Consider the following 13,118-nt stretch of genomic DNA (forward strand, 5'->3'; position numbering starts at 1 on the left):
TCTGACAGCAGGGATTTATTATATAATGCAAGAGAAGTGTTTAATGTCTATATGTTCATGGGTAGGTATGTGAGATTAAATAAAGCAAAGGTTAATGAGTAAAATGTTCATTATTCACTGAGATGCTTCAGAGAATGTGTATATATGTGTACATGGGCAAAGCACAGAAAGTGTCTACTTGGATCTGCTTGGCTTGCACTAGATGAGACAAAGGAAGGGCAAGTGTTTGACTATCACACTGTACATTGAACCTAGTGAAAAATGACCCCTCCCACATTAGCAGACACCCACACACATATACACACACCCCCATACCAACACACACAAAATCTTTAGACACACACCTCATCAGACATACACACACACCCACACACACACACACACACACACACACACACACACACACACACACACACACACCATCAGGCATGTGAAATGACATGTTTTGAGCAGAACAGTTTATTTTGAGATTTTGAGTAGGTTTGGACAATATGACAATAGGCTATTGCAATAAACAATGCTTATCTCTGCACATTGTTAGCAACTTTAGAACACCGAATAACTGCATGTTTCATAAAAAGAGGATAAATGGCAGTCTAATAACAAATAACAGCCTGTTGTATTTATCATATGAAGTTTTTAGTTTTTTTTTAAACATTTGCTTGACTTTTTCTTCTTTTTTAAAATGTATTTTAAACATTGTGCCCATAAACTTTTTACTGTATTACCTCTGCCACCTTGTATGTTCATTTGTTTGCAAACCTTATGAAAACCAAACATTGCAATACATATCGTACACCAAGAAAATGTCTTAAAATATCTTGATAAATGAAAATGTCTTGAAGTACTGCTGCTGTGCCATCTCGGGCACTCTGAATTCTGATTGTATTCTTTAGAATTGAAACCCTCAACCAAAGAATAACACAGACATCATTTATTTGACTTTTTGTTCAACTCAAACATTCTTATTAGATATCACAAAGGATAAGAAAGCTAATATTTTATTTTGATTAAAAAATTTAAGATTGGCAACTTCCTCCAATTAAATCAGAATAAGATTTAAATATTGTGGCATTGGGCAGGTTTATGGTATACATACCTAAAGTACATTAGGCTAATGCTTACACCAGACAATAGGTCCACTGACATTACACAAAGGTGAAAGATGTATATGGTTTCTCTCGCTCTCTGTTTGTGTGTGTGTGTGTGTGTGTGTGTGTGTGTGTGTGTGTGTGTGTGTGTGTGTGTGTGTGTGTGTGTGTGTGTGTGTGTAGGTGGTGGGGGCACCAAAGACAGAGATTCAGATGTCCAATCTGTATACGTGTGATAGTCAGGAGCCGAAAGTAGTCAGCAGTCTTTCAAAAGCAAGGGACCATATTTCACTAATAAGCATTTTGTCTCTAACAAAACCTCTCTGACCTCATCAGTCAATTAAGGGGGATTGCACTGCTGAGGGTGTAGAGGTGAGAAGAGTAGAGGAAGGGGAGGAAGGAAAAGAATGGAAGAGGGGGAGAGGAGAGGAAAGGTGAGGGGAAGCGAGGACAGGAGGAAGAAGAGAGGAGAGGGGAGGAGAGTGGAGAGGAAGAGAGGACAGTAGAGATAAGAAGAGGAGAGGAGAGGGGTGAGAGTATCTCTCCTTTCTCTCCACTTCTCACACTCACCTTTCATCAAATCCCTTCCCTGTAGAGTGTGGCCATCTTCCAAGGTACCTGCCATGAATGACTGTTCATTGTGTTAGAGGTGGTGGTGTGTGTAAACCTGTGTGTGTGTGTGTGTGTGTGTGTGTGTGTGTGTGTGTGTGTGTGTGTGTGTGTGTGTGTGTGTGTGTGTGTGCGCATGTGTGCATGTGTGTGTGTGTGCGTGTGCGCGCATGTGTTCATATGTGCACATTTCCTGGTTGCCTCCTGTCTGACAAGCGCAGGAGCAGCTGGAGACTGATGATGGAATTAGTCTGTTGCCATGGAGACCACAGCATCACCTAGAATTTCAAGGACGAAGGATTGTCATGGTTGGAGACTGACAATCCCAAACACATCATACATATGACCTCGCTCAAACACACCACATGTATAACCCCACTCATACACACCAACCATATAACCTCACTTACAAGAGCTTACTAAGGTCCATCACTAACACCTACTCCCCAAGGAAGCTTTGGGCCTAAAAATGTACCTCTGATACTAGTAGCAGTAATCCTACCTAAATGAACATAATTCTGTGTTTTTATGCATCTATTGTGAATTTGTTCAATTTGACCCTAATACCTCAGGGCACAGAAACAGCTATGGGAAACCTCCTGGTTTGAAAGTAAATTAGACCAGCAATCCTGATGAAGGAATGTTCTGTTGAGTAAGATTACATTTTTTTGTCACTAAACAGTGACTAAAGTACACATATCGTACAGATGATCAGAATGATGTCTGTGTGACTTTAGCCATTCTCTTAAAGTCCTTGTCCTGACACTAAGGGCACAAAGACTGAGATACAACAGGAAGACTCCAATTGCTGGGATCATAGCAACTGAACTGAAAATACACACACACAAAATGAAAGCTTCCCAATGCAGTGAAATTAAATGAACAGAGCAGGAAAACCACTGATGAAAGAGGGATCATTTTCTTTATCTTCTCTGTGCTGCATAAACCGAACTGTAGGCTTACCTTGAAACGCAACATTTACGTTTTGTCTGTATGATCATATCACAAGTAGAGAATGATGGTAGCAGGTTGCGTTCTCAAAGCTATTACTTTGTTCTAAATGTTACCTAAATATATAAACGTTTCAGTAAACTTGCGCAATGCAGACTGAAACCAACGTGCACGTTTGGACATACTGGCAAAACGTCTTAATCATGCACATGCACAACCACAAGCAATTTCCAGTTTTATTGCGCAGCAACATCAGCGTCAACATGGAAAACACGTGTGTCTGCTCCGTGTATAACTGTAATGGTATGAAATCACGTCAAAACTGACCTGAACCGTGCAGGTGTATTCCGTGTCATCCAGGAGCCGGACGGTGCAGTTGAATTCTCTGTCCAGACTGCGAACACTGCCGCTCATCAGTCGGCTCAACATCTTGGCCAGTCAGTGGCGGCTGGCAAAAGCGTTAAGCTGATCGTAACATATCAAGGGTGAAATATCAGTTTTCTCTTTGGTCAACCACGCCGCGACAGAAAGCGTTTGGAGTAATGTCCTGTCATACTTATCCTCTGGTTTGCACATTATGTCCTCCGTTGTCGGTAGTTCAGTTGATGCGAACACTGAGGAGCCCACGGACACTCAGCAGAGCAGCAGTCTTTTCACATTAATTCAATGCGTTTCTGGAGAGGGCTAGGGCGCCGTTTATGCATTGGAAGTCCAAGTCGAGCATACGATAAACCAAATTATCGTAGCCTTATAAAAATATTCGTTATAATTGTTCCGGAGAATTGAACACTGTGTGAAAATTTCATATGTCATAGGCTATTGGTGGTGCAGAACAGACCAGACCGTTTTATAGTACCGTATGGACGTCATCCGATCGCCTATCCGTGGATTTCCTGGACTACACTAGATGGTGACTCATTCTTTCAAAGCAAGTAAGAGATTAGCACTTTTCTAAAAACGGCAACTAGTCGTCGCTACTTTTGCGTTATCTATAACGCAGAACCCCTCCCTCAACTTTAGATTTCATGCTTCAGTGAACGTTGCTTTTCGGTATATTTTACTATTTAAATAACTCAATAAGACTGCAATTTCCACAATTAAAGTGTCATCAGTATCATAGAAAAGTGAGATATTTACAAAAGCATTCATAAGTCTACATAGGTCTAATGATTCAAGACAATGGATTATTAGTTTAAGTACTTTGACATTTAGACAAATTAGAATTACACTTAGTTCAGGGTCATAAAACGTGGGTAATTAAGACAGCTATTTTAAGAACTGTAACAGATTTTTAAAGAATTGTAAACAGTATTTCTCAACAGCTTCACAAAACATGATACTCTAACAACACTTGTCTAATTACTTATGTATAAACTCATATTTGACACCACAGGAATTTTACAAAGAGTACAAAGAGTGTTAACAAAATAGAGGTTGAATGAAATAACAAATAATTCTGAAAACAAGCTCCACAGTTTTCTTTGGTTTACAGTGTATAGGGTCTAACATTAGAAAAAAAAAAATCTTCAAAGCTTAGCAGTAAACAAGAGAAAAATATTAAATAATAAGCCATGTACTTGGCCTTAGTTGCTGACTGGCTGAAGCAGAGATTCAGCCGAAGTAACTAAACAATTAATAAAAACAATGGCTGGCATTAATGCAAAGCTTTCAGAAAACCTTAAACTACTGTACCCAACAGATGATTAGTGCTTTGCAGGTATGAAATATGATACAACACCATGGGGTGCTATTTTATGTTGTTTTAGGTGAAGTGTGCTTGCTAATATCATTGTTAGTATACGCTTAAACTGAGGCAGCTTTCTTTAAAGGGGGGGCAGAAGTAGCCTAGTTATTGTACTTGATGGGACAGTGGAAAGTCTATGTGCTGGTGGCCACATTGGTTTTCTTGTCATTGAAGAAACTCTTGAGCATGAGAACTTGGCCAAGGCTGACCACAAAGAGAATAATGGTTTCTCCAATTGACCAGAAAGACACACGTTCATTCAGGTCTTCTGCCCTGAGGCGATCTTGAGCCTCTCGCAGACGGTACCATGTCTGAGAGTCTGCCACAACCTTCAGAATCTCATGGATGGATAAGCAAGCTGATTCCATCTGTGGAAGAGGAAATAGGTTTTAAAGAGACATTTCCTGATTTATTAGTGGAGGACAAAGTGCATAAACCCTATTCTTGTGTGAAAACAGATATCATTGTTAAAACATTTTTCAAACAAAAGCAAAAAGTACTCTGCTTATACTTGAGCTCAAGCATAAAAGTAGTAGAGTGGGAAGTAAGGTGTGTTACTTCGGAAAGTAGCTGAGTGAATACTTTAAATGACTGCAGATACTTTAAACAAGTTTTTAACTACACATACTGAGATTTACAAATAGATTGAATTTACAGTTTACCTTCTCTTCAAATAATCACAATCAGAATTTCTTATTTTGCTTTGACTAACAGAAGTTACTAAAAATAAATAAATAAATCAGGTGTTTAAAAATAAAAAAGAAGTATGTGGTCTATAAGAGAAGCTCAGTATGTGTGTCTCCATGCTCTACCTGGGTAAGTGCTGTTGCCCTGTTCATGTCAGGCAGTAATGGGGTATCTTCTCCAGCTCGGAAGTCTAAATACACAGTTTTATGAGAGAAGGTAGAGAACTCATTGCTGAAGCAGACTTTGTAAACACCCTTTAGAGCTGCTGTGTGACTGAAACTGTCATACTGCTTCCTCTGTTCTTCATACAGGACATTATTCATTGGGTCTGTCACAAAGCAGTCAACATCATAGTTCCCTCCAGCAATAACCTGCAATATAAAATAGATTAAGATCCATTCATGAACAGTTTTTCAAGGGTTAAAGGAAAGTCTAAGTCTTTCTAGGTTGCACCTGGGACACTATCAACTGCACTCTCAACCTATGTTCCCAAGTTGCATTTGTAGTGCTTCTTTGCCACTCTTCTTGCTACCTCATTCCCAGAATCTGCAACTCAGTCATGTGCTATCAATGTGAATATGCACATCTTGACATTTAATACATAAAAACCTTGCCCCCTCACAACCAGAAATTGTGAACGTCTTCAGATTATTATCTTGCATATTAGTGCAGATTATATGAAACATGTCCCTTGGCATCACACAAGGGAAAGAGAATGGCCCATGTAAATACTTAATGCAAGGGAAAATGTGTCTATCTGGGATGGTATTACTTTGCAGGTAACATAGCTAAACAATGAAAGTTGGTTTAAAGAAGAAGAAAAAAAGGTGTACAGTATTAGAGTTAAAAGGGTATGTTTTTGACAGCTGCAAAGTGACATAGCAATGCACATGCAATTTCTGGTTCGAGGTTAATTAAAATATTACATTCTTACTACATAATACATGCTCATTTTGGTTAAGAATTAAATTAATAAATTAAAACGCGATTAAATATTTAATCCACTTTAATCCACCTTACTTGAAAGTCGATATCAAACTTGGCTCCCTCTTCTAAGTCCTCGTAAAAACATTGTTTCTCATTATCAGGTAATTCAAAGGTCAGTTCAGTGCCACCGATCAAAGCTGCGTACAGTGTCACAATTAACAATCCCACGCGCTGCATGTTGCTTCAGGTGAGCAAAGACCAATACTATAAATTACATAAAATATGAGGTAGTTGAATCAACGCCAACAATACTAAAGAAGACATAAATCTGACAACCTTTAAGGACACGCGAATCAACACTGACGTGGCATGAGGACAGGGATATTTCCGGGTTATTTCACGTTTGGGTTTCAAGTTAAAACTAGATAGGCGGTTCAACCATTATTGTGCGGGGGGATCTGGTTGGGGTAACTAACTTTCATATGAATATTTCTTTTCTAAGTCACAATACACTTTTGTATCTGGAAATAGGAACAATAACAAAACATGTGGTTTCCGAATAATGCTGGTTTTGCCAATTGTAGCTCCAGAGAAACTTTATAATGTTGTAAACCTTATTGTGGGCAAATGCCTATTTTTATAATTACAACGCGGGTCTTCATAATTCGACCATCTTGTCTCGGATGCTAAGCTTTTATTTTGGTGTATTTTGATAGTGAGGGAATGAACCCGGAAAAAGGAGTAGTATCCAGATGCAGACCCGCACTACCGCACTTTCAGACCCTCACTTTCAGACCCGCACGATCAGCTCCTTACAACTACGCATCTAGTGGTACATTTCAGAATTGCAGTCACAATTTCCTGGCGTTACGAGACAATTTGAGTGTAATATATTTGAGGGTTTTTTAAATACCAAAGTGGATATTATTTGCTTTCAAGTGGGTCGACAGTTTAATTTTACTGTAACATTTTTGGGTTTTTTTAGTACTAAAGTCTATACAGTATGTAATACGCAATAACAAGTGGGGCGGTAGTTTTGTACGAGGAAGAATTGGTTAACCTGGCTTACCGTCACGTGGTTTATGGTTCACGTGGGACCAACAATACTGATGTCATTAGCTGCTGTCACTTGTTAGGTTGTTCTTCGAAGCAGCAGTCAACATTTTAAGGGCTTAAGAAGTGTGCTAGTTATTTTCGAAGTTGTTAACGGGGGAAAACATACTCCCTCCGTAGGCAACAAAACAAAAATAGCTTGGTCAAACAAGCTGGCTAGCTAAAAGTAATAGCTACATTGTAATGATGCAGAACTACGTGAAAATAGTGCAAGAGTTCGTGGAAGAACAACGTGTAGGGATCGCATGTGCTCTTGTCGCAGGTAGCTAAAGTGTTCACTAACCTTTATTCTAATAGCCAATTATAACACTTTATCAGGTTATGTCAGAATATTTGTACAGTTAATTTTTGGCAGTCTTGTGGTGCAATGTGGTGCAGACGCGACATAGTTAACTTGCTAGTATTTGATTAATTGTGACGAGCAAGGAACTTATCCAGTCCCTAAATTCATTCATACGCTACAAGGTTACGAGTAATATGTGTGTTAGCCTCTCGTTGTGGGGTATATAATACATAATAATCCACATTATGCACTGTTGCTGTTTGCGCTGAACCTAACTCAGTCGACAAATATACGGTTAAAAAGGAGCTCCTTCACCAAAAATAATTTAAGGGTTAAAAACTAAACGATAATGCCCACCTCTCCTAGTAATTAGTTTTAATTATACTGAGTCTGACAAACTTTTAGATTTTGAAACATACATATGCAGTCAGCCTGAAAATAACAGAAATGGACTTATTTTAACCATCTGGTTATGATGTGCATTGTGAAACTCTTACAGAAGAGTGCTGGATCAAGTGAATTAGTTCACTGAATTAATGAAATTTTGAAAAGTGGGTATATATTTCATGACCCAGACTTTCTCAATGAGATTAGTCATATATGTTATTTTCTTGAGTAATCTGTTGCTTGAAATTTTGCATTGTAGATCAACTTGGTAACTCTGAACTTTGAAAAGTAGACACCGGCACAAGTAGTACATTTTCAAATATAAAAATGCTAATAAAAGTAATTTGTAAGTGTGTGTGACTGTTCTCCGAACTCTAGGTGTTGGCGTTTTGGCACTGCAGAGATGGAAGGCTGGTGGAGTTTGTCGAAGCAAAGCTTGCTTGAATGGCAAAACAGTGCTGATCACAGGAGCCAACACAGGGATCGGAAAAGAGACAGCAGTGGACATAGCCAAAAGAGGTGAGCTTGTCATAAGAAAGGCGATAAAAGCATCTGAATTGTGAGATCTGCTTACTCTTCAGTATTTCACATAAATTCTTAACTAGTGTATCTATTAGACTGTAAGCCTGTTAGGCTTGGTTATGTTAGTTAATATTGTAACTGATTATATTACTAACCAAATAATTTTTAAAAAGGCATAGTTTTCAAACTGTGTAACCAAAGTGTACTTACTTCTTGTTTGTTAAATGGAGTGGAATATTTTAATATTAGAAGCTATTTAAAAACCATTATAGCCAAAGGAACAGTTATTACAGAAAATACTGTTTTCTTTACCTGTGATTATCTGTATTCATTTCAAGAACAAAAAGATCAAAGATCAAATTCAAAGATTATCAATGTTAGAGTGGACATTAATCTAATGGTTATATGGTCTATAGTTGAGACTATATAAACAGCGCCATTGTTTCTTGAATCCTGTCTTTGAGGCACTCAGCAATGTTTTTAGTGTTTTACATATCAAACACACAAATCCACTAATCAGTTAATAGTGACACCAGACAAAGAGACCGCCTACTTACTACTCCTAACCCTAACCCCAAATTGGTCAGGTGCTAGAGTGATCCTGGCCTGCCGAGACTTAGACAGAGCGCACGCTGCAGCAGAGGATATCAGGAAGAGAAGTGGAAACAATGATGTGGTAGTGAAGAAGCTGGAACTGGCCTCCCTGCAGAGCGTGAGAGCTCTGGCCAAAGACATCCATGAGCACGAAGATAGACTGGATATCCTCATTAATAATGCAGGTGATGTTAACTAGGATCTAAGCTGTTACCAACCTTGTGCTTTTCTTCATTTCTGAAATCTTCCATATAGAGGGTGGCAGTCCTGACCAGGTGCAGATGATTTGATACAGCTCGTGCAGTCCAGGTTTCTGTCTCCAGTCTTGTGGGTTGATCTTTGTGTCAAGGTGGAGTGACTCAACTGGAAGAATTAGAATGATTTTGTTTGTTTGTTTGTTTTGCATGTAGGGATAATGATGTGCCCCAAATGGAAAACTGAAGATGGCTTTGAGATGCAGTTTGGAGTGAATCACCTGGGACATTTTCTGCTGACCAATCTCCTGTTGGACAAGCTGAAAAAATCTGCCCCTAGCCGGATTGTCAATGTTTCCAGTTGCGCCCATGAGAAAGGTGTGAGCTACATTGATGTCCAAGAACTGCATATTTTTAACAAAGCTTTCTGCTTTGGCTTGATCTTATTGCATTCTGTTTGCTGAATGTTTGATGCTTATTAGGCGCTTTGTTTCATTCTTAGGGCAGATTTATTTTGATGACATAAACCTGGACAAAGACTATGATCCATTAAAGAGCTATCAGCAGAGCAAGCTGGCTAATGTTTTGTTCAGCCGTGAGCTGGCAGCACGACTGAAGGGTGAGCTGATATTTACACTCATGTCCACACACATTCTTGTACCCCTCCATGCTCACATGCACACATCCTTCCAGTCTACATAGCATATGTGCATGAGGATTGGTGTCGCCCGCAGGTACAGGTGTATGTGTGTATTCTCTACATCCCGGGGTTGTTAACACTGAGCTGGGCCGGTATCTTTTCTCAACCATGGCTCTGTGGAAGATCATCTTGTTCAAGCCTTTGTTCTTGATTTTAAAATCTCCATGGCAGGGTGCCCAGACTACCATCTACTGTGCAGTGGATGAGGGCCTTCAGAACACCACAGGTCTCTACTACAGGTTAGTGGATATACAAGTCAATCTCTGATGGTTTTCTGTTTAAACTGCTGACTTTATAAATATTTAGTTCTAGTGGGCATCAAAAATGTGCTACAATGATCATATATAACTTTTTTATGCATTTTGAGAAAAAAATTGCTTTATTTTTTTAAATGTAGTTTGGTTTTCTATTTTTAAACATGATGAATTCACAAGCACCACATAGGCCACCTGACCTTGGGGAAAGCCACATCACAAATTAACATATTTTCTATATATTTTCTTTTATACATATAGATTTAGCATTGTAAACATATCATGTATTTATTTTGTTTTGTTTACAATGTTACATTTTAAAATAATGTAAAAGAAATATAAAAACTCAAGTGCAAGTTTTGTGTTTATTTGAACATGTAAGATTGCATAGATTGGTTCTTTATATTTATATTTATATACATATACATATATACACAAACACATATATATAATGTGTGTGTGTGTGTGTGTATGTGTATATATATATGTATGTATGTATATGTATGTATGTGTGTGTATGTATATGTATATATATATGCACGTGCGCGCGCACACACACACACACACACACATACATATATCTTATTTTTTACATAGACATGTGCTAAATAAAAACTGCCCTCTCTCAGAATTAGAGTAATTTAACCATCATATGGGAACTGTAGTCTTAGTACTAACCAGAATCAAAGATACAATTATATGTCCTGGCATCTTGTTAAAGAACGCATACATGTTTTGTCATTGTTTAAGTGGGTAACTGAGTTAAATGTTCGTCACTGTGACGTGCTTTCCTTCAATAATGATTCTCTGGATGTGTTGCTTGCTGTGATGTTACACCCCATTGCACTTGAAGAAACACTCTCCCTCTGCTGTAATTTCAGTTCACTACTAAGCTTTTAATCAATCAATATCCACCTCATCCTAAAGAGTTCTTGATTGATCAGTATCCCCCATCATTCTGAGCTTTTACCCCATTCTGCATTAACAGCACATTTCGTAATGAAATTACAGCCCAGAAAGTGAACACTCCATAAAAAGCTGCATTATAATGATAATTTTTATTGTACCATTTACAGGTTTCAAAAAGCACAATCAAGAGCTATATTAATTTTTTTTTTGAATAATTTAATTTTAAAGCTAAAAAAACAACAATAAAATAGGTCTCCTTTACAGATGGACAAAAATTACTACTTGTTACACTTGTTACTCACCATCTTGATATTTTGCTGAAGATATGAGACAACTTTTTATACAAGGCAAAAAGAAATTAATGCAAACAGACATTAATCTAAACGTAAGAAAGGTATTAATCTTCAAGCAACAGTGGTATAAATAATTATCAAAGCACAAGGCCAGTGGTTTGAACCAGGTTCTGGAAGGAGCAAGAAATGAGTTTGGCATAAAAGCAGCCAAGGTGTTTCAGAAAACCATGGTAGATCTGGGATGATTTTGGCCTGTTTTGTATCCAAAGTTCTTTAAAATATGCCATATATAAAAAGGTGCACAGTGTGCTAAATGCATGGGTGCCAGTTATTGTATTTTTGTTTGCTTAAGCTAGCATCACTGAAAGTGCATTTATTTTCATAGTAAGATCAAGTTAATAAACAAGGAATTTTTTCCTAATTTATTTTTGCATGGCTGCCAGTGATCCTGCATTTCACAACAACAAAAAAATCTACATTACTTCAAAACATTTTCCTTTAAGGATCTTAGTACTGAAGAAGTGTTCTATAAATGTTCTATATTTAACAGCCGTAGCCTGTTATTGTATTTCTGGTGCTGAATGTGTGTGCTGCATTTCTGATTGGTTTAATAGTGACTGCGCTCCTAAAGAAGAAGCTCCTCAAGCGAAGAGTGACAGCGCCGCCCGCAGGCTGTGGGACCTCAGTGCCTCCATGGTAGAAATGGCATGAAGACCAACTCCACACACAACTCCAAACCTTTACATCTTCATTCCAGTTCTCCAGACCAGTGTATATCTATTGAATGCTATGACTATATCAATTTAATAACAATCAAGCAACATATGCCTAATGAAAAATTAACTACAAGTCTGTGTGAAAGGGCTTAAAGGAATGGTTCAGCAAAAAATGTACTTTGATGTGTTATGGATTGTGTTGGGTAAAAAGATTTTTTCCCTTTTGAAACTCCAATAGATTATATGCTTAATGCATGTGCTAAATAAGAAACACTAGTTAGAACTGTGATGTGTGTTCTGTTAATTTGCCCTGTGCCTTACAATTTATCCCTATTTTATTATGAAGTGTTTGCGTTTTCCTTTTTTTTCCTTTTTCACTCTGGATGCTTTGGAATTTGATCTGCGGTATTGTTTGACTTCCTTAGGGATTTTGCTTATAGGTTCAGATGATAACACAGCTGATAATAAAGGTTAGTTAATTGCCACATATTAACTTCCATACTGTACACTAAAGTGTGCTTCAGTAATGTTTTGCATTGTAAGTCCAAAATGTTAACACATCATCTGAGAGTACACAGTGAGCAGATAACATAATGAATCCTAAATGTTTTCTTATCAAAGTTTTTTTTTGCTCAATAGATCAGTTGTTTAAATCAGGTATATTAAACTCCTGTCTGGCAGGGACCCAGTCCTACACAGTCTGGTACCTTTGGACTTTATACCCCTGAAGGAGCTGAAACTGTCACCGAGAATGGTAAAGTGTGTCTTCTGGCTGCCATGCCATAGTGCAGGCTCTTGGCTCTGGTTGTCAGAGCACATGCTTGTTCCCCAGGGGACCTGGACTTGAGGCTGGTGTGGTTATTGCCCTCTTCCTTTGCTGCTGTCTGATTCAGCTTATTTGCAAAATGCGTCAAGAACTACGAGCAGGGAAACCACAGAACTTCAAAGGGCTACATTCCTGCAGGAGCTGAATTTGACATTAGTTTGCAAAGGATAATTGGAGTGTAACTATATGAATTGCACATTCAGTAATATAAATAGATATTGTGTTAATGTTTGTATTAACCCATTGTTTTAGTTTTATCGAAGTGTATGATGAACTGTATACAGTATGCAAAAGTGGAATGTTGCATCATTTACAACA

General features: G+C 38.1%; 3 protein-coding genes across 5 annotated transcripts in view; 1 reads left to right on the top strand and 2 right to left on the bottom strand.

Moving 5' to 3' along the window:
• The window catches only part of frmd5b (FERM domain containing 5b), a 35,454-nt gene extending 32,111 nt beyond the window's left edge, over positions 1–3,343 (bottom strand). The window contains exons 1-2 of the mRNA XM_026997871.3: positions 3,208–3,343; positions 2,979–3,116 (exon numbers count right to left, since the gene is read on the bottom strand). Of these exons, the coding sequence (XP_026853672.2) occupies positions 2,979–3,080 (102 nt within the window). The 5' untranslated portion in view covers positions 3,081–3,116; positions 3,208–3,343. The remainder of the gene's footprint in view (positions 1–2,978; positions 3,117–3,207) is intronic.
• A 103-nt stretch (positions 3,344–3,446) lies between these two features.
• Positions 3,447–13,118, top strand: si:ch211-107o10.3 (retinol dehydrogenase 13). Of its 3 annotated transcripts, none has more exons than XM_026997874.3 (7): positions 3,447–3,583; positions 8,171–8,311; positions 8,902–9,093; positions 9,319–9,480; positions 9,605–9,721; positions 9,837–10,041; positions 11,873–13,118. In XM_026997874.3, the coding sequence occupies exons 1-7, from the start codon at positions 3,559–3,561 to the stop codon at positions 11,967–11,969; spliced, it is 939 nt and encodes a 312-aa protein (XP_026853675.2). In that variant the 5' UTR covers positions 3,447–3,558; the 3' UTR covers positions 11,970–13,118. The 3 variants fall into 3 exon arrangements, with proteins under 3 accessions (XP_026853675.2, XP_026853676.1, XP_026853674.2); XM_026997873.3 differs by lacking the exon at positions 3,447–3,583 and adding an exon at positions 6,772–7,384; XM_026997875.3 differs by lacking the exons at positions 3,447–3,583; positions 8,902–9,093 and adding an exon at positions 6,768–7,384.
• Positions 3,686–6,384, bottom strand: tmed3 (transmembrane p24 trafficking protein 3). Its single transcript, XM_026997876.3, has 3 exons — positions 6,103–6,384; positions 5,208–5,453; positions 3,686–4,763 (listed from the first exon to the last, which is right to left on the bottom strand). Exons 1-3 carry the CDS (start codon positions 6,244–6,246, stop codon positions 4,530–4,532), a joined length of 624 nt encoding a protein of 207 aa, XP_026853677.2. The 5' UTR covers positions 6,247–6,384; the 3' UTR covers positions 3,686–4,529.

This window comes from Electrophorus electricus, chromosome 3 (genome assembly GCF_041902795.1).
Source record: "Electrophorus electricus isolate QZ-2024a chromosome 3, ASM4190279v1, whole genome shotgun sequence".
Classification (NCBI taxonomy): Eukaryota; Metazoa; Chordata; class Actinopteri; order Gymnotiformes; family Gymnotidae; genus Electrophorus; species Electrophorus electricus.

What these genes read in the sequence shown, in the direction of transcription:
- tmed3 (XM_026997876.3), bottom strand. Translation starts at nt 6,246, where the DNA reads ATGCAGCGCGTGGGATTGTTAATTGTGACACTGTACGCAGCTTTGATC. An exon ending in AGTTTGATATCGACTTTCAA is followed by an intron (nt 5,454 to 6,102) that starts GTAAGGTGGATT and finishes TTTATATTGCAG; the next exon opens with GTTATTGCTGGAGGGAACTA. An exon ending in GGGCAACAGCACTTACCCAG is followed by an intron (nt 4,764 to 5,207) that starts GTAGAGCATGGA and finishes CCTCTTCCACAG; the next exon opens with ATGGAATCAGCTTGCTTATC.
- si:ch211-107o10.3 (XM_026997873.3), top strand. Translation starts at nt 7,306, where the DNA reads ATGATGCAGAACTACGTGAAAATAGTGCAAGAGTTCGTGGAAGAACAA. An exon ending in CGCATGTGCTCTTGTCGCAG is followed by an intron (nt 7,385 to 8,170) that starts GTAGCTAAAGTG and finishes TCCGAACTCTAG; the next exon opens with GTGTTGGCGTTTTGGCACTG. An exon ending in GCTGGCAGCACGACTGAAGG is followed by an intron (nt 9,722 to 9,836) that starts GTGAGCTGATAT and finishes TGTCGCCCGCAG; the next exon opens with GTACAGGTGTATGTGTGTAT.